A 22,834-nucleotide genomic window follows, 5' to 3' on the forward strand; every position below is an offset into this window, starting at 1 on the left:
CTTGCTTGCTGGATTAAAATCTTGCCACAGTATTGACTGCGGTGCTGTCAATGCCAGTATCGTATGCCGCCGGCTTTATTCAGGAGGTCAAAATAATACAAAAAACATTGTTTCTTTTACTTACATTTTTTTAAACAAAAATCTGCCCTTTTTTGGAGGATATTAAAAAAAGTTCTTTTATCCAAAAGAATGTAAGTAAAAAAAATAGTATTTTTTGTAGATTTTGACTTCTTGAATGTGATAAAATTATTGAAAAGGATACTTTGGGAACACCTTGAAAAGTAAGCAAGAATATTGAAATTTGTTTAAATATATATCATGTTCATGCTCAATTTTTTAAAGGTGTTCTCTATCGATCCCGAACTTTTTATTAACATTATCGCATTCACGAAGTCAAAATCTCTCTTTCTCTCTCTCTCTCTCTCTATAAAAAACACCATATTCCTTTTACTTACACCTTTGTGAGAAAAAATCGGCCTCTTTTTAACATCCTCTTATAGAAGAAAACGTTTTATATAAAATATTTCGTAACTTATTAATTTTTTCTTAATTTTGCCTTAATATTTTTAGATGCATTATAATTAGAGAAATCATATATATTACGAAAAAAATTATATAATTTCATTTTATAAAATGGCAATGACCTTCCTATGATAATAAAAAATTGATCTTTTTTGGAAATTAATTTTACCATTATTTTTCTTGAGACTACGATTTTTATTTAAAAGGTTTTCTTCTAAAACTTACGAGTTTTGAGATATTTGACAAAGTTAAAGTAAATCATCTTTAGATACATAAAATTAATATTATATCATTGTTATTTTACTAAAATGCTCACGTTTGATCTATGAATATTTTATCGTGAAGGAGTCGTCATATTTTTTATATTATTCTTTTACGTATTTGTCGTAGCATTTTAAGCTAGTATATTCATACTACTAACGTTCGAAGAAAACTCAGGTATGCTAGACTTGTTTTGAGTACCTAAGGAAAAGTTGCATTAAAATACAATACTTTCTTGTAATTCATAGTTTCTTATAGCTGCAGTCTTTTAAGAGCACATATAAAAAAAAGTAAAGGCATTTTCGAACAAGTAATTTTGGAATATCGATTTATTTCTTTAAAATTTTTTTGTCATTAGATATTGATTTCGCGTATACGCTTCGCAACTTCTTACATTTCCAAATGTCGCTAGTGATAAATCTATCATTCTGCCAGCACTGATCTTTATAGGATGGCTAGACATAGCGATTACTAAGACTAGACTGCGAACCGACTTTGCCGGCAGTTGGTACCAACGTATCATGAAGCATCTCGTTCCAATTTGACTGCTCTGAAATATTAAATCTGCGAAAAATGCTCGACTTATGTCCTGAATTTCATCCATTTTTCATTACAGTTTTATGCTCACGCGAAGATCATATAATTAAATGTAACAGAATTAAAATGTTTAATTGTATGAATTAAAATCTAAATATACCTTCTCCACGAGTTGCTGTCCAATGTAACATAATATGTACATGTTGAAGCAAAATGAAACAAAGAGCAGAAAATAAGTTGTTAGCCCTACTGTATCGCTGTCTTGCCAGTCCTATTGAAAATTTTAAATAAATAATTCAATCTATATAGGATTTAAAGAAGACATTGATTTTTTTTAAATATATATACATATATATTTAAACGCACCACTATACAATAATATTCGGGTAAACACATTGTAAATATAGAACTGGCGAATTCTAGTAAACATACTTCCTGTAGAATTCCTTCCACGGCAGCGGAAAATCTATAACAGATCCATTGTTACTTGCAGATGAGAAATTGACTTTTATAAACCCATTCTCAGCATTGTCAAATGATTATATTATACAAATATAACAAAAGAAAATTTTTTAATGAGAGTTTTATTATTCTGCAATAATTTGGGCGTAAAAAATATTTTATAATATTACTTTTTAAAAATATTTGTGTAATAGTAAGAAAATTTAATTAATATATTAAATATAGAGTTTTGAATCAAATAATAATATATTAGGAACAATTACATGTAATTTATATACAAACGTTTTGACCTAAAAACACGGGGTCGTTTTCAATGTAATAAATTAATAGATACCAGACATACTCGTCACTCTAGATAGAATAGACGGAGTTCTAACAAAGCTACATCAATTGTACTATAAAATATGTTTAGTTGTGAATATTAATATATTATCCAAGGTTTCATGATGAGATTTGGCGATCGTGTGGATAACACTACAGTTTTGGCAACCTGCGAGTGACTCTACATCGGACGTTCGCGAAATCTAGTTTGGTTTAAAAAGTTTGCTGATAAAGATTCCAAAGAGAATCGAAATGTTCAAGATTTCAATATTTCAAATAAAGATGAGATCAACACATCGCATGAAGCAACAAATTTTATTTGTGAATATTTATTGCGCACCTTCGTTTGCGCTGACTCTCATTAACCATTGCGAAAATTGCAAAATAATAGAGGACTTTTCGACTCAGTTTAGTTCGCCCTACCCCTATGCGAGAGTTTTATCGTACTTATCAAATACCCTATATATCATAATATGTGAAGATCGTGCTCTCCTGCCAGAGTTACGGTTACATTACACTAAAATCCATTCCACTAATATCATATTCAATGGCAGAATGACCATGATCTGTGCATTCCTTGCTCATCGAATTCCTAAATTATGAAGAACATATTTACAATTTGACACAAAAGGCTGCAGTTATTGGTATAGGCCATTAATCTTTGAATGCAATGACCAAGTAATTCGGACGAAGTTTTCATGCCGGTTTTAATATTAATTTATTAACATTGAAAATGACCTCGTGTTTAGGTTGAAACGTTTGCATATAAATTACATATAATTGTTATGTATTGTTATTTAGCTCAAGGCTCTTTGATATAATTTTTGATTTTCTTTTTTTTTTACTTTATTGATTTAATTTTGTGAGAGCTGTTTCTTTATATAATTTAAAAAAAATGTAATTTTTATTATTTGTATAAAGATATGTTGAGAGTTGGATTTAGATAAATAAGCGAATGAGCACAAAACACGAATAAACAACTTGTTTCAACACTGAGAAAAAATGTATTAAATATTAATAAATATTTATTTGAATAGTGCCAACTAAATATTTATTTACAGTAATCAAATATTTACTAAATAAAATGATTGTTCAAATCAAATTAATGATTCTTATACCAAATAAATATATCTTTATATTTAATTAGTACTATTTTAACAAATGATTTATTAAATTTAGAATATTTTTTGTCAGTGAACGAATTTGATATTGCCCATTTGCGTTAAAGTAAATTGTTCGTTCGTGTTTGTTCACGCTCGCTTGCATGCAAAGTCTAGATCTTTATTCAGCGAAAAGTCGGCGAAAAGTATGTGTATAGGCGTTGAGGATACATATAATAACGCATGCGCATTTATAAGCACACAACTGTACCGCCCACTGAAATAGAGGTTCATTAAATGCACCTGTTGCATTTACCCGCCTTTTGTATATTGCGCAAGTCGTGATGAAATATTATGTATATTGTAAAATAGAAAATTTTTACTAAAAAAAATTGTTGAATATTAATTTGAATATTAATGATTATTATTCTACAATGTGCTTTTTGTTTTCTGTTTCTTGCTTTTTGCTATTTTTTTACATCTTGTCTTTTTGCTTCTTATCCGGTTTTTTGTTTTATGTCGCCTAAGATAAAAGTTAACGAACTTCGGAAGAAACAGGAAACATGTAGCAAGAAATACAATTATCGATAAAACGGTTGCAAAGAGGAAAAAAGCAAAAGGTAAAAAGCAAGAAACAGTTAACAAAGAGCACATTGAATAGGCTCAATAGTCAGAATTCTTTTAAAATATATTAAAAAATATATTCAGAGTTGCCACAGATCTGGAAAACCGGGAAAATCGGGAAAAGTCAGGGAAATTGAAATTGGTCATGGAAAACCGCAAAAAGTCAAGGAAAAATGTAAAAAAGTCTAGAATTTTAAAATTTGCTCACAATTTCTTTAAATTGCTCCTATTCCAGATAATTATTATAATTTTCTAATATTATATCTGACGTTTATAGTGAAATAAGTTCAAAACTTGCACACTTTAAACGATTTTAATAAAATAATTAAAATTTATATTTAATTCATTATTTTTATTTGATCGCCCTTTTTCGTAACTGCATTATTTTTTTCAATACTAATTTATTTTTTATTGGATCGAATTTGCACCCAAAATTTTAGTATGCTACAAAGCCTTTTTTGCGTTGTTTTTAATAATATAGTCTAGATTTCCTACAATTCTTTAAATGTGTTAAAATTTACATATTTTATATTGGAAAATTTTCCATCTTTACCTGGAAAAAAAAAACCTGGAAAAGTCAGAGAATTTTAAAATTTATTTTCTGTAGTATATAACCCTGATATATTGTCTCTATAGAAATAATTTTAAATCAATTTAGAAAAGAGCCTGAATAAAAATGAAATACAAATACATGTAATACATGTATATAATAGATATAGGTGTAAAGATAGAGGTAAAACTTTCTTATAATTTTATAGATTTAAATTTCTTGCAAATTCATCATTTTTTTTTAGAATTCTTTAGAATTTTAGGAATGCTTTCGCAAATATCATAACTCATTGATTTTATTAAAATGAAATAGTTTTTGCATTAATAACCAAAATACATATAAAACTGAGGCATTCTTATCTTCAAGCTCTTATTTTGTATATTTATTTATTATGCTAGAATACTGTGAAAAAATAACAAAAACTTCAAAAAACTTATGGGAGGAGTCGAAATTCTATTAATTATACTGAGAGTCTGATAGTATTAAAATTTCGAAGAACAGTATTAATTTGTAATTATATTACCTTAATATTCGAACATGACTTTTCACAATGAGAGCGATTCGTTGATTAACGTCCGACAATTGCTCGAAGTTTTTGCCACATGAAAGATCCTCGAGTCGAGATATGATCACCTCGATCTGGCCACACGCATGAGTGGCAAATATCGCTGCCAATCCGCACGATCCGGCCGTCACTGAGTACATAGTATATCCGCACACACAGTGGGCTAGATACACCATTTCATATATCGGACTCGCCTGCGTCTTAAAAAACTTACTGTAAGTTGGATATACGAGTGGTCTAATGGTTTGGTTGTCGACCTTGTGTTCGGTGCAAAACGGCAGAATTGTGTGATAAATGAAGCCCGCAACGTACATGGAAGTCGCGCTGATCATGGATAGTCTTCGACCGGTAGTGGCATACTTCAGCATCAGTTCGCGGTCGGAGCTGAATTTCGCCTGTCACAATTGCAAACAACCAATTTGTCGAAAGAAATAAATAACAAAATAATCATTATTTATCACAAAAATTATGGGATGGATAAAATTATTCAAAAACGAGATTTGTTTTAATGCGAGATTCGTTTTGCGTGAACACGAAAAAGTTATCACGCAGGCTTTGAAATTAGATCTAAATTTTGTCGATGTATATAATACAGTTTGAAATCTGCAATAATAAATTTGATTAAAGAACATTCAACAATATGAAATAAATAGTTTATATGAATTTGACAAAATATCGGATTACTTGAAAAACAAGATTACAGCCCATACAGAATATGCAATATCGCTGCAATAACGCTGCAATATTGCTGCAATGTTGCAGCATTGTTGCTGCAACTTTTGTGCTGTAGGGGAATGGTCGGTTTCTCACGTCGCGCGTCGAATTTTTTGAACTCACAAGAGAAAAAAATTAGTCGTTATTTGTCATCATTACGCTGATAAATTTTGTCTATTGATCCTGTAACACACTTTACGTATTAACAACACCGACCTGCCACCAGTCACTCTTCACATGCTCGATGCAGCGCAATATCTTGGGTCGACGTATCGCGAGAACGCAATACTTCATCATTGCAGTAGTGCAGAAGCCTAGCAGCCCGAAAAGCTTCAGTCTTATGTTGAGATCCTTCTGATCGTAGATCATATGCAGAATACAGGGCACTATTGCGAAAGCTAACGCAGAATTACACACCACGATCGCTATTTTGGGTGCATGTCGCCCGATTCCGCGAATCGCAATAGGCCAGATGCCAATTGAGCCGAGGATCCAGTTACCAGGCTTAAAGATGTACCGTATGTCCCGTTGATAATTAGCGTTTGGTGATGTCACATACTCGTCCTGTGAGCTTTCCATGTTCGCAATGACAGGTTCCGCTGAAGACTGCACGAGGTGAATGCGCGGCATTGATTGCAAGGTCGCCGGACATGCGCTTGCGCTCCTGTTACAGACATCCTTCCACTTTGTCGACACAGTCTGACAGATCGCGTGATTGATAGGAGAGTGTATAATCGTGCATGCAGTGCGTATCTTACACCCAGTGGTGGTTTTAGATCAAAAAGTTTCTTTTCCTATTCACTTAAATTATTCTCTTTTAATCGGCAATTTGAGGAACTAGAGAAGTTAAAATGAAAAAATGAAGTACGTTAAGAAATTTTAATTTAACATTAACTATTTCATTCAATCGTCAAAGTTAAATTGTTTGTATTAGCACGCGTTATATAAAAAATACAAAAATTGAGATTAATGATACACAAGTAATTCAACGACAACAGTAGGGCAAAGAAAGTGAAGACATGCACACCTGATATAGACTTAAATGTTTTATTCTGTCAGTAATATCATACATTACATCTATATAAAGATTTTCTTCTATGCTGAATTAATAAATCAGATTAAATTAAAAATATTTTTTAACATATATCACATTATAAATTACACAACTAACGTTCGTAAGAAGCTCAGGTATATGTCAGACTAGTTTGCAGTACTTAAAAAGATTATATTAAACTATGATGATATTTCCGCAACTATAATTAGGTTTTAGCAATGTTTAGACTGAATCTATTGCTACATTTGTTATATAAGAATATTATCAAATAATTCTAGAGAATGTTATCAAATAATTCTATTGATGTTTTTTGTAGAATTATTACAAATTTTGTTTTAAAATTGAAAGAATAGAAAGTTACAAGATAGAAATGAAATAAATAAATAAATGTGCCTCACGTTTCAAAAGATTTTAATGACAGGTCTACCATTCTATCAGCAGCAAGCTTTATAGGATGGCTGGACATTATCAATATAAGACTGTGAGCTAATTTTGGCGATAGTTGATACCAATTAATCATATAGCATATCGATCCAATTTAAGTGCTCTGCAAAACCAATTGCGAACGATTACTCAGTTATGATTAACACTGTTGAAATTAAACATAGCGTGTCAGAAAAACGAAGAAACAGTATATCTTTTTCATACGAAGCTCGCCGATGTAACATAATAGTTGCTTTCCATTTACACCGATTCTCAGATAATTCTCACTTGTGACATCATAACTCAGTTGAATGCGCGTTCCTTTTACATTTTAACAAGTGAGATTCAACTGAGTTTTTACCCATAATATCTGCACAAGACCGGGACCGTGTGCTTTAGTGAGTTTCGTAAACTCAATTCAAAGTGAGATTATGAACCTGTGTTGACATGTGATAACTTTTTACCAAAGTAAGCAAGTAGTGATGTCATTTAATCTGAGTATAAAATACACTGCTTAGACTTAGTTTCACTTGTGCGTAAATGGAAAGCAACTATTATGTACATATTGAAACAGAATGACACAAGGAGGAGAGAATAAGTCGCAAAACCAAGTCTGTTGTCTGCTCCAATCCTATCAAATTTTAAATAACATATATAATTTTATTATTCGTTAAGAATTATTGAATTTTTATTCCTTTAGTATATGTTAATTAGCGTACCACTATATAATAGTATTCGAATAGACATATGAATAGAGAACTAATAAACTCTACTAAACACACTTCTTGTAAAACTTTTTGCACTTTTGCAAACCTGGAATAAGTTAATAATTTAGTCCGTAATAACTCAATAATAAAAAATGTTAGAAACATTTTTAAAAACGATTTTGTAGGGAAAATTTTAAGGAAAATTATTAAATTTTTAGGTTCGAAAATTGAAGTTTTTTTTGGCCACGTGATAAGCTCATAAAGTGAGAAGAAAGTTTCCTATTTTGTTTAGATTTTATATGCAAAAATTATCAAACTCATAGAAACTCAAAAGACATAGTAAATAGGGATTTTAAGTTTTAAAACTCTTGTTTTTAAATTTAAATTTCGCTTGTTTTTAATAAAGTTACATTATGATATGAGTTTGAATTTGAAAGTTCGTAGCGTTACGTTTTTGTTCCAACTTAATATATACATATATGCAGAATTAGTATATGTGCAAGAATAACATAATATGACTAGATTGATATACATTCCAGAGAACATGCATGTCTGAAAGATATCCAAAAGACGTCTTGAACTAAACATCTTTAAGACTTTTCCAAGAGACGTCTTTTAGACATCTTTCAAACATTTTCGAAAGATACATAATATCGAGTGCATGACATGGTCAATTTAAATATAATACGTAACCTATTAAAAATATTGGATTTCAATTAATTTGGCATTCTAATATTTTGTATTATAGTATTCTACAACTGCACAATTATACGAAGCTGTCCGGAAACGCGTTGACAAGAAGAAGAATACGAAGCAACAATTCGAATTACCTGATAAATCGGTATATGAATGATATTATACTTAATATACATTTTCAATAACGATTTATTATCTGTCACAATTTGTTATTGAAGGTATGTATTAAGTATGATGTCATTCACATACTAATTTATCAGGTAATTCCAACTTTTGTTCCGTATACTTCCTCTTATCAACGAGTTTCCGTATCAGTCTTATTTTTATTTTTTAGACAAATGTCTGAAGCAAGTCTTAAGCATGATATCTGTAAGACGTCATAAAGATAATTCTGTAAAACGTCATAAGGGACTTAAGCCTGTAAGATGTCATAAATCGACGCATAAGACATCTTGAAGACGTCATACAGACGTCATTTTGATATTAAAAAAAATATGTCTCATGAATTTTAGGATGTCTTTATGATGTCTTACAAGACGTCTCAATGTTTTCTGGGATATAATAGCGTGTGCTTATATTCTACGCATTGTCTGACACGTAACGGTACTGACTACTGAAATGGAGATTAGTTGAGCTCATCTGTTGCATTTATCTTCTTATCTTTTTCACATATAATATAGTGCAAGAATAATAATTAAATAAGTTATATATATGAACTTATGTGATAATATTAACATCAGTATCACAAATTAAACTAGAAAAATTATTTTTTTACTACGTTTATCAACTACTACTTAATTGTAGAATAAATGTTTCAGTTACAATTAAAAAAATTTTATTCACAAATTGAGTTGAAAATTTTTAATTTTTTTACAATTTTTTAACAATTTTTAGTTTCTAATATCGATAAATTATTGCGAAATTTTAAATGAATTGTTTACACAGATTGTTATATCTTACTTTATTATTTTTATGTGATTTCTTACGAGGGCAGCGATTCGATTATGAACGTTGTTCAGGCTTTGAATCTTTCACCAGCTAATAGATCTTCTAATCGTGACATAAGTATTTGGATTTGGTCACACGCATGAGTGACAAACAAAGCGACCAATGCGCAGGCACCAACTGTCACTGAGTACATAGTATATCCGCACATGCAATAAGCCACATACACGATTTCGTATATTGGGCTAATTTGTGATTGACTAAATTTACTATAGATCGAATACACGAGCGGTCTGATGGTTTGATTGTCGATTTTGTGCTCAATACAGAACGGTAGAATCAAGTGATAAATGATGTCAGCAGTGTACACGCCAATTATCATCAGATTGCGGCTGGTGGTAGAGTATTGCAGCATCAGTTCGCGATCGGGCTTGAATATTAACTGTCACAGTGTTGCTAGTAACTTTTATTTATCGAGACAAATGAGAATCAGCATTTTGCAATCAAATTTTTCTTTGAATTAAAGTTTTAGTTGTGCTATGCGGAGAATTTAATTGTTTGTACATTTTGATTTATATTATTATATTAGGAGTGTGATTTAGTTTTTACGGTTTTTTTTCTCAAAAATGCTTTATTTAAACAACATATACGTAAACGTTTAATAACTGTTGTATGATCAACAATTAAATAAAAATTAATTTCTAAAGACTCCTTCGTGATACAAAATGGTTAGATAAAACAGAGCAATAGGAGTCAAGCACGGTAATCCTTATGCAAACCAATACAGTTAACAAAATAATTTTATTAAGGGGTTATGCCTACCTGTAAACTTCAAAAAAATCGATTTTTGGATTTGGATATTTTCTTAAAGTACATACTTTCAAAAATATTCCCTGTAAATTTCAAGTCGATTTGACAAAAAATGACGAAGTTATGTGAGTTTAAAGCTATATTGGTTTGAACGTTTGAAGTAGGTATTTTACGTGAAATTGCGTGAGTATTTTTTTTTTTAATTTTGTACAGTCCGAACTATTGGGGGAAAATGTAGAGGATTTGATTCTAGCTGTTAGGGGTTTTTGAGGGATTCTAAGATATGTTTTAGGAGACACCTTTCACTTGGCAAACTTTAAACGCATTTTTCTCAAAACCACATTTTTAAAATCGGTGACCAAAATATCTCGAGAACCGCTGCATCGATCAAAATGAAATTTGGTAGGGTTCTTTAATATTAAAAAATCTAGTGCCTGATCGTGGCTTTTTTTTCGTTGCGTATTTTTTTTTACTGATAAAAAAACGAGCGAACTTTGGTAGAAGAATCGTACCTTCGAATTTGAACAGCCGCCATTTTGTCGCAAATTAATTTTTCAAAAAAATAAACGATTGGGCACTACATAATTTTATATATTAACTAAATTTTTCGGGTTTTTTGATTTGAGATAAATCAGCTCAAAGCTAGAGTGGTCACTGCAAAACGCTTCTAGAAAAACTGCTTCTGGGAGATTACTTACATCTTCCTTATTTATCGATATTTTGCAATAAAAAAAATACTGAATTATCCTCGAAAAATACATATATTTGAAAACATAAACATTCATTTCAAAAGCACTTCAAGTTTAAAAAAAAAATTCCCAAGAATACTTGTTTTTCCGACCATGCAGGTAGGCATAACCCCTTAATATGTAAGCGGATTAATTGTTAATAAAGTTGTTTTGTTAATCGTATTGATTTGCACAAGGATTACCGTGCTAGACTCCTATTGCCCTGTTTTATCTAATCATTTTGTATCAACATTTAATTCTCTGGCAAGTTCTAAAGTGGATTATGCTGGATTTTCGTTCAATAATGCTTGCAAATCTGCGTTTTTCGGCTTTTGTCGTTAACATTGAGATCACGACTTTGAATTGACAGAACTAAATATTCACAAATTTTGATTGATGGAATAAGATCACTATAAGTTTTTATCAGAATTTTACGACCTTCAGCCGGCGTTTTTTTCTAATTAAAAAACAAAAGCAATGTATATCGAAAATGCTCTTTAGGAAGCTCCATTTTAAAAATGGTATAAACATCATGTTTACTGCATCTGTGTAGTAAACGACTAAATATCATGGAGTGATATTCAAGTATTAAGAAATAATAGCTGTGATTGAAATGTTTTCGACAACACTGACATTAGTGCTATGTCTTGGAAAACCCTTAGAAAAGCGCAGCCTTACGTCGATATCCTTTTGGTTATAAATGATATGTACAGCGCAAGGCATTATTGCGAAGCTCAATGCGAAAAAAAGATCGCGATTGCAATCTTGGACATGTGTTTTCCAATGCCTCGTATCGCGATTGATCAAATACCTAGCAATTCTATAATCCATCGTTGTTCAACTTGAAAACATATTGAGTGTTTTGCTGATAATTGGAGTTACGTGATCTCGCAGACTCATCGCGTATATTGGACATGTTTGCGGTGACAGATTCTGCTAAAGACTGTAAGAAGAGTACCTAGACTAGACGGATGTGCGGCATTGATTGCAAGGTCATGCGTGTACGCTCATGTTACAGGCATTTTTCCACTTTGTCGTGGAACAGTGACAGATCACATGCGTGTGATTGATAGGAGAATGTATAATCGTGCAGTGCGTACATTACGCTCACTGGTTTTATATCAAAAAGATTCTTTCCCTATTCACTTAAATTGTCCGTTTTTAATCGATAATTTGAAAATCTAGAGAAGTTAAAATAAAAGAATGAAGTTACGAAATTAATTTAACATTATGTATTTTATTCATCCGTCAAAGTTAAATCGTTAGCACTAGCACGCGTTATATAAAAAATATAAAAAGTGATAATTGATGATATATAAGTAATTCAACAACACCTCTATTAAGCCAGTAGGATTAAATGAACAGAATCAATTCGGACTTATTTAATTTTTTAGTATTCATTTTGTACTAATTTGTATCACCAATAAAAATTTTGTACCCTGTGTCGTTTTGAAGAAAAACGTGGCGCTGGTAATTTAATATTAAGCTAGTAGAACCACATAAAAAAAAGAACAATAAAAAAAATAAAGGTACAAATAAAAAGAACTGAATTTGTATTAATTTGTACCAGCAAAAGAAAGTTAATATATTAATCCATTTTTCGAAAAACAATCCCCGATTGAATTTAACTTTATTACGTTCAAGAGTAAAGTACCATGAACAGATTCAGTCGATACTCCTACAATCGGTGTAATTTGTTATACCATCAAAATGTAAAGTTTCAGATTTTATACCTCCGCTGTTCCTTCGGAAACTATTCCTAACTCCTATTAGGGTTAAGAGCAAAGTATCCTTCGCCGTGAACAGAATTAGTCGATACTCCTACAATCGAGAGCGTATAATTTGTAACATCAAAATATAAAGTTTCAGATTTTATAATTGTATTTTACTCTTGAATCTAATAGAGATTAGAAGTAGTTTCCGAAAGAACGGCGGAAGTACAAAAACTGAAGCTTTATATTTTGATGGTACAAATCATAGATTCTCGATTGTAAGAGTATCGGCTAATTCTGTTCATGGCGAAGGGTACTTTATACTCTCTTGGGCCTAAATTTGGGTCGGGAGTAGTTTCCGAAGGGGAACGGCGAGGGTACAAAATCTGAAACCTTACATTTTGGTGGTACAAATTATAGTTTCCCGATTTTGAAAATATCGACTGATTCTGTTCATGGCAAAGGGTACTTTACTCTTGAATCTAAAATAGGGATCGGGGGTAGTTTTTGAAGGAGCGGCAAGGGTTCAAAATCTGAAATTTTCTATTTTGATATTACGAATTATACCTCATTGATTGTAGGAGTATCGATTGATTCTGTTCACGGCGAAACTTTAATTTTGAGCGTAATAGGTAAGTTTAATCGGGGGTTGTTTTTCAAAGAATGGATCAATATATTAACTTTTTCTTGCTGATACAAATTAGCATAAATTCAGTTCTTTTCATTTGTATCTTTGTTTCTTTTTTTTTCTGCTAGCTCAATATTAAACTAACACGATTTTTTTTTTTTTTCCCCAAAACGACACAGGGTACAAAATTTTTATTGATGGTACAAATTAGTACAAAATGAGTACAAAAAAATTAAATAGGTCCGGATTGATTCTACTCATTTGGTCCTGCTGACTTAATAGAGGTAACGACTCCAATGGGATAAGAAAAGTGAAGATGTGCACACCTGATATATGGACTTAAATGTTTTATTCTGTCAGTAATATGAGTAATATCATACATTACATCTATACGAAAATTTTCTTCTATGCTGAACTAATAAACTAGATTAAATTAAAAATATTTTTTAACATATGTCACATTATAATTTACATGACTAATGTCCGTAGGAAGCTCAAGTATGCCAGGCTAGTTTGCAGTACCTAATAAAAAGAGATTATATTATTATAAAAAAGATTATATTTTTATGATGATATTTCTCCAGCCGTAATTAGATTTTTGCAACTTTTAGATTGAATCTATTGCTACGTTTGTTACATAGCAATATTATCAAATAATTTTGAAGATATTGATATTTTCGTAGAATTATTACAAATTTTATTTTAAAATTGAAAGAATGGAAGTCACAACATAGAAATGAAATTAATAAATGTATATGCCTCACACTTTTAAAAGATTTTAATGACAGGTCTACCATTCTACCAGCAGAAAGTTTTATAGGGTGGCTGGACATCGCTATTATCAATATAAGACTGCGAGCTGATATTGGCGATAGTTGATACCAATTAATCATATAGCATATTGATCCAATCTGAGTGCTCTGCAAAATCATGAGTCGCGGACGATTACTCAGTTGTGATTAACGAAATTAAACGTAGCGTGTCTGAACAAAGAAACAAAGAAACAGTATACCTTTTCTATAAGAAGCTCACCGATGTAACATAATATGTAAATATTGAAACAGAATGACACAAGGAGAAGAGAAAAAGTTGCAAAACTAAGTCTGTCGTCCGCTGTCCAATCCTATCAAATTTTAAATAGCACATATAATTTTGTAATTCGTTAAGAGTTATTGAATTCTTTTTTCCTTTAGTATATGTTAGCGCACCGCTATACAATAGTATTCGAGTAGACATATCGTGCATACAGAACTAGTGAATTCTACTAAACACACTTCTTGTAAAACTTCTTCCACTTTCGCCGCAAACCTGGAATAAGTTATTCTAGTTTATATGAGACAGAATGCATTGCTTCACTTATTTTAATTATAATGAGTTGTATTAAGTTGGAACAAAAGTTATAATATATAATGTTATTTTATTTATATTATGTCTATATATTTTTATCAAAATTTGACAACTATATACCGTTATATACCTGCCATTTGATAAAGCAAAGTTATTTGTAAAAATCTGTTTTTTAAACTTGCATTACGGTACGATCATTTTCGACAAAGATATGAATAATCAAAGTTCTTTTTTTTATTTAATCCATAATAACTCAGTAAAAAATGTTAGGAAAATTTTTAAAAACGATTTTGTAGGAAAAATTTTAAATTTTTAGGTTAAAATACTGAAGTTTTGAAGTTTTTTGGCCACGTGATAAGCTCATAAAGTGAGAAGAAATTCCCATTTTGTCTAGATTTGTGTATGCCAAAATTATCAAACTTACAGAAACTCAAGACATAGTAACCTTTCGAAAGTAGAGATTTTAAACTTCAAAGTTATGTTTTTAAATTTAAATTTCGTTAATTTTTTTATGACAGTACATTAGCTTGAATTTAAAGTTTGTAGCGTTACGCTTTTGTTCCAACTCAATATATATTCAGAGTTGGTATACGGTGCAAGTATAACATATAACTAGGCTGATATACATATAATAGCGTATGCTTATAGTCTGCGTATTGTATGACACGCAACGGTACTGCCTACTGAAATGGATTGAAGATTAGTTGAGCTCACCTGTTGCATTTATCTTCTTATCTTTTTCACATATAATACAGTGGAACAATAATAATTAAATAAATTATATAAACTTATGTAGTAATGTTAACAATGGTATTATAAATTAAACTAGAAATTTTTTCTTTTGCTATATTTATCAACTACTACTTATCGAATTGTAGAATAAATGTGTTCCGAATTAAACAAATTTTATTTATGAATTGAGTTAAAAATTAATTAAATTTTTAACAGTAATTTTTTATTTTTAATTTTGATAAATTATTCCGAAATTTTAATTAAATTGTTTACATGGATTGTTATATCGTACTTTATTATTTTTACGTGATTTCTTACGATGGCAGCGATTTGATAATGAACATTCGGGCTTTGTTTGAATCTTTCACCAGCTAATAGATCTTCTAGTTGTGATATAAGTATTTGGATTTGGCCACATGCATGGGTAACGAACAAAGCAGCCAATCCGCAGGCACCAACTGTCACTGAGTATATAGTATATCCGCACATACAATGAGCCACATACACGATTTCGTATATTGGACTAATTTGTGATTGAGTAAATTTACTATAGGTCGGATACACGAGCGGTCTGATGGTTTGATTGTCGATTTTGTGCTCAACACAGAACGGTAGAATCAAGTGGTAAATGATGCCAGCAGTGTACATGAAACACATGCCGATTATCGTCAGATTGCGACCGGTGGTAGCGTACTTCAGCATCAGTTCGCGATCAGATTTGAATGTCACCTGTCACAATGTTGCTAGTAACTTTTATTTATCGAGATAGATGAAATATCAGCATTTACCAATTTTGTAATCTAATTTTTCTTTGAATTAAAGTTTTAGCTGTGCAACGTGGAGAAAATATTAATTAATCGTATATTTTGATTTATATCATTATATTAAATATGTAAACACACAAATATATTATTATGATCTAATGCACAAAATATATGTACTTTTTAAACAACGGTAGTAAGTTCACAAGATCGAATTAATTTAAAATCAAGATCACTTTTTAATCATGTGTTTCTACTCTTTTTTACTCAAATAATTTTTTTAGTACCTTGTAATAACCTCCACATTAACATGGTATGTTATTAGCAACACCGACCTGCCACCAATCATTCTTCACGTGTTCGATGCAACGATGTATCTCAGGACGATGTATCACGAAGATGCAATATTTTATCATTGCTGTAAGACAGAATGCTAGAAGACCACTTAGGCGCAGCCTTAGGTCGAAATTCTTTTGATCATAAATGATATGCAGAGCGCAAGGCACTATCGCAAAGCTCAACGCAAAATTAAAGATCGCGATTGCAATCTTGGACATGTGTTTTCCAATGCCTCGTATCGCGATTGGCCAAATACCGAGCGACCCCATAATCCAGTTGTTCAACTTGAAAACATATCGAATGTCTTGCTGATAATTGGAGTTACGTAATCTGGCGGACTTATCGCGTGTACTGGACATGTTTGCGGTGACAGATTCTGCCAAAGACTGCAAGAAGAGTAGACCAAACGGACGCGCGGCATTGATCGCAAGGTTGCGAGACGTGCGCTTGCGCTGACATTGCAGACTTTTTTGCAATGCTAACTGATAGTAAGTCTGACAGTTCATTTGCACACTATTAATCGGGAAGTGATCGTATAAACCACATTTTACATCTAAAATTATGTCGATTTCAAATCATAGAAATTGCAGTTTTGTCGTTCTATTTGAATTTTTCTAATCGACTTTAATTCGTTATTTGAGAAATCAGGTTTGATAAAATTTGACATCTGTTCATAGTTTAACATTTTCTGCTTTATTTAATTGTTAAATTTAAATTGTTAGCGTGGATTAAAAAAATAAAAAATGGGATTATAAATTGTTTGTGCGTGGATGACTCAACAATATGGTTAACATGGAAAGAATGTGACTTATGTAGATATTTGATGTTGATATAATATTCTAAATAATATTATTATATATATATATTAAGATTCTCTACGTTCTACAGATTAACTAGATAGAATTAAATACATTTCTTAATATATTTTATGTAATTGCAATCATATTTACATAGCTAATGTCCGCAGGAAGCTCAGATACGCCACGCTCGTTTTTAGTACCTAAAAAATTATATTAAAATGATATTTTTTAATTTAGCTTTTTATAATTCCGAAAAATTAAATTATTGTTAGATTTGATATCTAAAAGTATCATTAAATAATTCTTCAATATTGATTTTTTTCGGTAGGATTGTTGTATTCATAAAAAAATATAGTAGTAACATCTATATAAGTGATAAATAAGTTTTATATGCAGAATTAGTATATACATATATATAGTTTAATAAGCTACATTATAATTATTGCAAAAGTTAAATGTGAGAAGTGATAAATTCTCATAACCATTTAGCTTTAGCTACAATAAATGTAAAATAATTCATTTATTAATGTACATAATTGATCATATTTAACTATGTACATTAATTGTACATATAAAATTTTTATAAGTACTAATTGCCTATTAAAAAATATTTTTTTCCCTCTGAGTGCGAATTTTGTTTTAAAACGGAAGGAGAAATAGAACGTAGTAAGTTAGAAGTGAAATGTATGTAATGCCTCACGTTTCCAAAAGTCGTTAATGACAGATTTGCCATTCTACCAGCTGTAAGTTTTATAGGATGGCTGGACATAGCGATTATCAATATAAGACTGCGAACAGATCTTGGTGATAATTGATACCAATTGATCATATAACACATTGATCCAATTTCAATGCTCTGCAACGTGGGTCACAAACGATCATATGATTATAATCAGTGATTAATTTAAAAATCTGTAAAACATAGCTGTACCTTTTCCATGAGAAGTTCGCCAATATAGCACAATATGTATACATTGAAACAGAATGAAATAAAGAGCAAGAAATAAGTTGCTAAGCTAATCTTATTGTCGTCTTTCCAGTCCTATTAAATTGTTAATAGTAAATATAATTTTCTCGCGCTACTAGTTATCTTTTATCTATTGTTTTAAATATACAGTATATATTAGCGCACCACTATACAGTAGTATTCAAGTAGACATATTATGCATACAGAACTAATAAACTCTACTAAACATACTTCTTGTAAAACTTCCTCTATCACAGCTGAAAACCTGCAATAAGTCGTCTTAACTTGTACGAGGAAACTTGAATGTATTATTTCGAACATTCCTACTCAAATATAACTGTACACTTAACTGCAGTGCAGTATAAGTATGCAGTATGCATAAATATAGATGTACTGATATATGTTATAGATGTTATAGATGTTATAGATGTATAACAACTTATGCTTATAGTCAATTCTTTGATATGTAACAGTACTATTTATTGAAACTGTAACAGCACCATTTACTGAAATCATTTGCTATATTAGATGGTCATTGAGACCACTTGTTGCATTTTCTATTACATCCTTTATACAAGGAAATGAAAATAGTTAAATGAAGTGCAGCATTATGCAATTATACTATTTTTTTAAGTCAACAATTAAATTAGACACGATGAAATGAACACGTAACATTATTTTTGAGCCAAATTAATTATGCTAATTAAGTTCATATTATACAAGAACATCTGAATAACTTGTGTTAATTTATTAATTACTTGTTTAAAACGTTTTCAGTTACAATATAAACTGCAAACCATTAATTTTTTTGCTATATTTTTTATTTTTTTGTATTATTGGACTGTCATGAGTTCTTAAGAACTGAGAGAAAAATGTTTGGTATTTGTAACTATAATTACTTATTATGATTATTGTGTATAATATTAGTAATTTAATTTAATTTATTGTGCAATGTGTACAAAATTAAAATACAATACAATACATGTGCACAAAAGGTGAGGCACCAGCAAATCTGCTGCTCTAACGCCTGCCAGAAAGAGAGTCACAGGATAAAATCAAAAGGTGATAAGAATTCAATACAAAATAAACAAACGCAGAACTGCATACAGCCTTAATTATAATAAAAAGGAAGACAATAATAAATGCAAAATACGCAAAACTGAATACAGCCTTAATCACATATGAAAAGAAGATAATAATAAGTGCAGAATACGCAAAAACTGAAATACAGCCATAATTACAATAAAGAAAAAACAATAATAAGTACAAAATAAATATATGATGGAAACAGATTAAAACATACTGCGACGCAAGTGCGAGAGAAAGAATCGCAAAACCGCAATTTAATTTTGTTTCTATTCTTCAACGATCCGTAGAAGATAGGAAACGAGCAATAGCCGATCGAAAAGAGGAGAGAGAAGAGGAAGAGCGGATAAGAGGGTGGGGGGGTAGTACATTGTATGACTTAACGGCAATGTAGGAGAAAGAAGCACGAAATTTGACTGAGTGATGTACGGGAAAGGATAAGCAATCATGATAACGAGTAAGGTGGAAGTCATGAGAGTGGAGCTCAGAATTGAGATTTAAAAAATTGCGAAGGTAGGAAGGGGTATTGGAATGAAGTACACGAAAAACGAGACGACAAAGATGATGAGTGAAGCGATGGTAAATCACTAACCAGCTGGAACGAGAAAACAGAGGGGATAAATGATCGAATTTGCGAGCGTCATAGGAGAAACGAAGACAGGAATTTTGTATGCTCTGAGTGCGTAATAACAGTTTTTGAGTTAAAGCAGTGTAAACAACGTTAGCATAGTCAAAAATAGAGATTATGAGTAGTTGGGATACTAAAACGTTTGAGGTAATAAGGATGTAGCGAAAAGGATAAAGCAGGCGAAGATGAAGAAACGTGGCACGACATTTGACGGATACGTGATTTCTAAAAGTTCAAGCAGAATCAAAATGGACATTTAATATTTTAATGGACGACGAACATGGAATAGGTACTGAATTTAGAGAGATAGAGAAAGATGAGATAGATGAGAAAACAAAGAGAAGAAACCGGCAATGAGTAAGGAGGATTTTGAGGGGTTTAGGTGAAGAGAGTTTGAGGAGGCCCACTCAGAAATGGAGCAAAGATCAGAATTAAGAGATAATTCGACCGAGGACAAATCAGCGGAAACAAAGAGGGTCTGGAGGATAACGTCATCAGCATACATAAGAATTTCAGAGGTTATGGGAACGGAGGGTAGATCAGGAGTGAATAGGGTGAATAACAAGGGACCGAGAATGGAACCTTAAGGGACATCCTAGGAAACAGAGCGAACAGTGGAGAAGGAAGGCGATGGATAAAAAGGAGAACCCGTTGCGTACATCCAGAAAAGAGCGGATGAGAGAGATAACTTTAATAGAATTAAAATACGCTTTCAGCTGTCTGAAACAAATCTGCTCAACAAGCTTGGAAAGAAAAGGGGGGATGGATATGGGACGAAATGAAGAGGATGAGGAGGGGTTCCAGATTTTAGGGATGGGAAAAACAACAGCTTGTTTTCAGGAATTAGGGAAGGTATTAGATACCAGGGAGTAATTGAGGACGTATAGGAGAGGCTCTAGGCATTGGGGAAGACAGAGGAGGAGCATACGACCGGATAGGTCGTAGGGACCCGCGGAAGTAAGCTTGATATGCTTAAGAATGTTGAGGAGTTCCGCAGATGTGATAGGATTGAAAGTGAAAAAACTAGAGACAATACGTGAAACAGAAAGGAGAGGAGAGATAGAAGATGTAGAGGAGAAAGAGGAAAGAGAATCAATAAAATGATTATTGAGGAGGGAGGGATCAAGAAGATGAGTAAATATAGTGGGAGAGGAGGATGAAATGGTACCAAAAGAGGAAAGGTTACACCAAAATCACGAGGGGAGGTGGAGACGAGGGAGGAAGATAGGAATGACCTCTTTTCACGACGGATCGCAGTCGTCGTGCGCTTACGCAACTTGCAGAAACGAAGCCAATCGGTCTCGAGTCGGGTTTGGCAAAATCTATTCAAGGCGTGATGGTTCAAGGAGATTAATTTACGAATCGCAGCATTGAGCCAAGGTGCAGGCGGTCTTGTCTGACGCTTACTAGCGGGGCAAGGCGGTCGAAAACGGAAGTTAGTGAAGATGTAAGATAAGCAACCTTTTCATCAACATGCGACTCGCAATAAACAGGGAACCAATCAACTCGAACTAACTCAAGGTCAAGACGAGACAAATCGATAGATCGCAAGTTTCGCGAGAGAGATACGTGAACATTTACGGGGCCGGTCAAGGCGAAGCACAGCGCAGATGACAAAATGATTGTTGATAGGGATATCGGAGCAGACGCTGGACTTGATGACGTGGACAGAGGACGAGACCATGATTAAGTCAATAATGGATGAGGTATTGGAGGTAACGCGGGTAGGTTCATGGATGAGCTGGGATAAAGAAAGATGGAACAATGGGAAGTGTAGATGCTGAGAGTTGGGATCAGACGGATTGAGGAGGTTTACATTGAGGTAACCCATGCAGATAATACAGATAATAATCTAATAATAACCATATGTATAGTTCCAGCAACGAATGTATATACAATAGTTGACAGCCTAAAATAACTATATATAATTACAGTTATTATAATCATAAAAATGATTCAAATTATTATGATCTTATAGTCGTTTGTGGGATATGTTTAAAAAAATGTGTGACTATAAGATTACAGTAATTTGAATCATTTTTATGACAATTTCAATCTTTTTTATGGTTATAATAACTATAATAACTATAATTTGATAATATTCTTGAGGCTTCCACGGGTGCTTTCTATATAAAGATAATGCGTTTCGCGGGTTTTTTCCGTGTCCAGATTCATTCTTGGAATGCCAACGTTTCGTGAATCTTGTAATCCACTTCATCAGAGCGAGGAGCAGCCTGATACTGAGCTATTCCTCTAGGCCGAATCTTTTATGTTACGCTGCTTGTTGGAGTGGTGGTGGGGTGGGGGGGAGAAGAGAATTGTGGGTGGGAGAGGGGGGAGGTAATGGAATTGGACGATCTTCAATAACCGGGAGAATGGTCTTCCATATTTTATTTATGTTCTAGCCGTTATCTCTATTTAGATTGGTAGGATTTTTGTATCTCTATGGTTCCTCTATACTTTCTTGAAAAGTATGATGTAATATTGGCTATTGTGGTCGTTTTGTCAAACAATTTGATGTTCCGTTTCGATGTTGTGTTCTGATAATGCCGACTGCGTGGCATCCGCAGGTTGACCATTCTCCCGGTTTCTCCAATGTATACTATAGAACACCAATGTGATGTCAGGCTAAAGTACGTCACGCAGTCGGCATTATTAGAACACAACATCGAAACAGGACATCAAATACTGTTTGACAAAACGACCACAATAGCCAACATTACATTATACTTTTCAAGCAAGTATAGAGAAGCCATAGAGATACAAAAACACCCTAACAATCTAAATAGAGATAATGGCTACAAAAAAAAAAAAA

The 22,834-nt window shown here is 32.1% G+C and overlaps 1 protein-coding gene and 1 pseudogene across 1 annotated transcript in view; both read right to left on the reverse strand.

Annotated features, from left to right (window-relative positions):
* Positions 1-930: 930 nt before the first annotated feature.
* Positions 931-17,044, reverse strand: LOC108761949 (uncharacterized; annotated as a pseudogene).
* A 440-nt stretch (positions 17,045-17,484) lies between these two features.
* The window catches only part of LOC108761950 (odorant receptor 82a), a 15,707-nt gene continuing 10,357 nt past the window's right edge, over positions 17,485-22,834 (reverse strand). Inside the window, exons 3-6 of the mRNA XM_018508742.1 lie at positions 18,471-18,570; positions 18,270-18,380; positions 18,039-18,194; positions 17,485-17,538 (exon numbers count right to left, since the gene is read on the reverse strand). Coding sequence (XP_018364244.1) covers positions 17,485-17,538; positions 18,039-18,194; positions 18,270-18,380; positions 18,471-18,570 — 421 coding nt within the window. The remainder of the gene's footprint in view (positions 17,539-18,038; positions 18,195-18,269; positions 18,381-18,470; positions 18,571-22,834) is intronic.

Source organism: Trachymyrmex cornetzi, unplaced genomic scaffold (genome assembly GCF_001594075.2).
Source record: "Trachymyrmex cornetzi isolate Tcor2-1 unplaced genomic scaffold, Tcor1.1 scaffold272, whole genome shotgun sequence".
Classification (NCBI taxonomy): domain Eukaryota; kingdom Metazoa; phylum Arthropoda; class Insecta; order Hymenoptera; family Formicidae; genus Trachymyrmex; species Trachymyrmex cornetzi.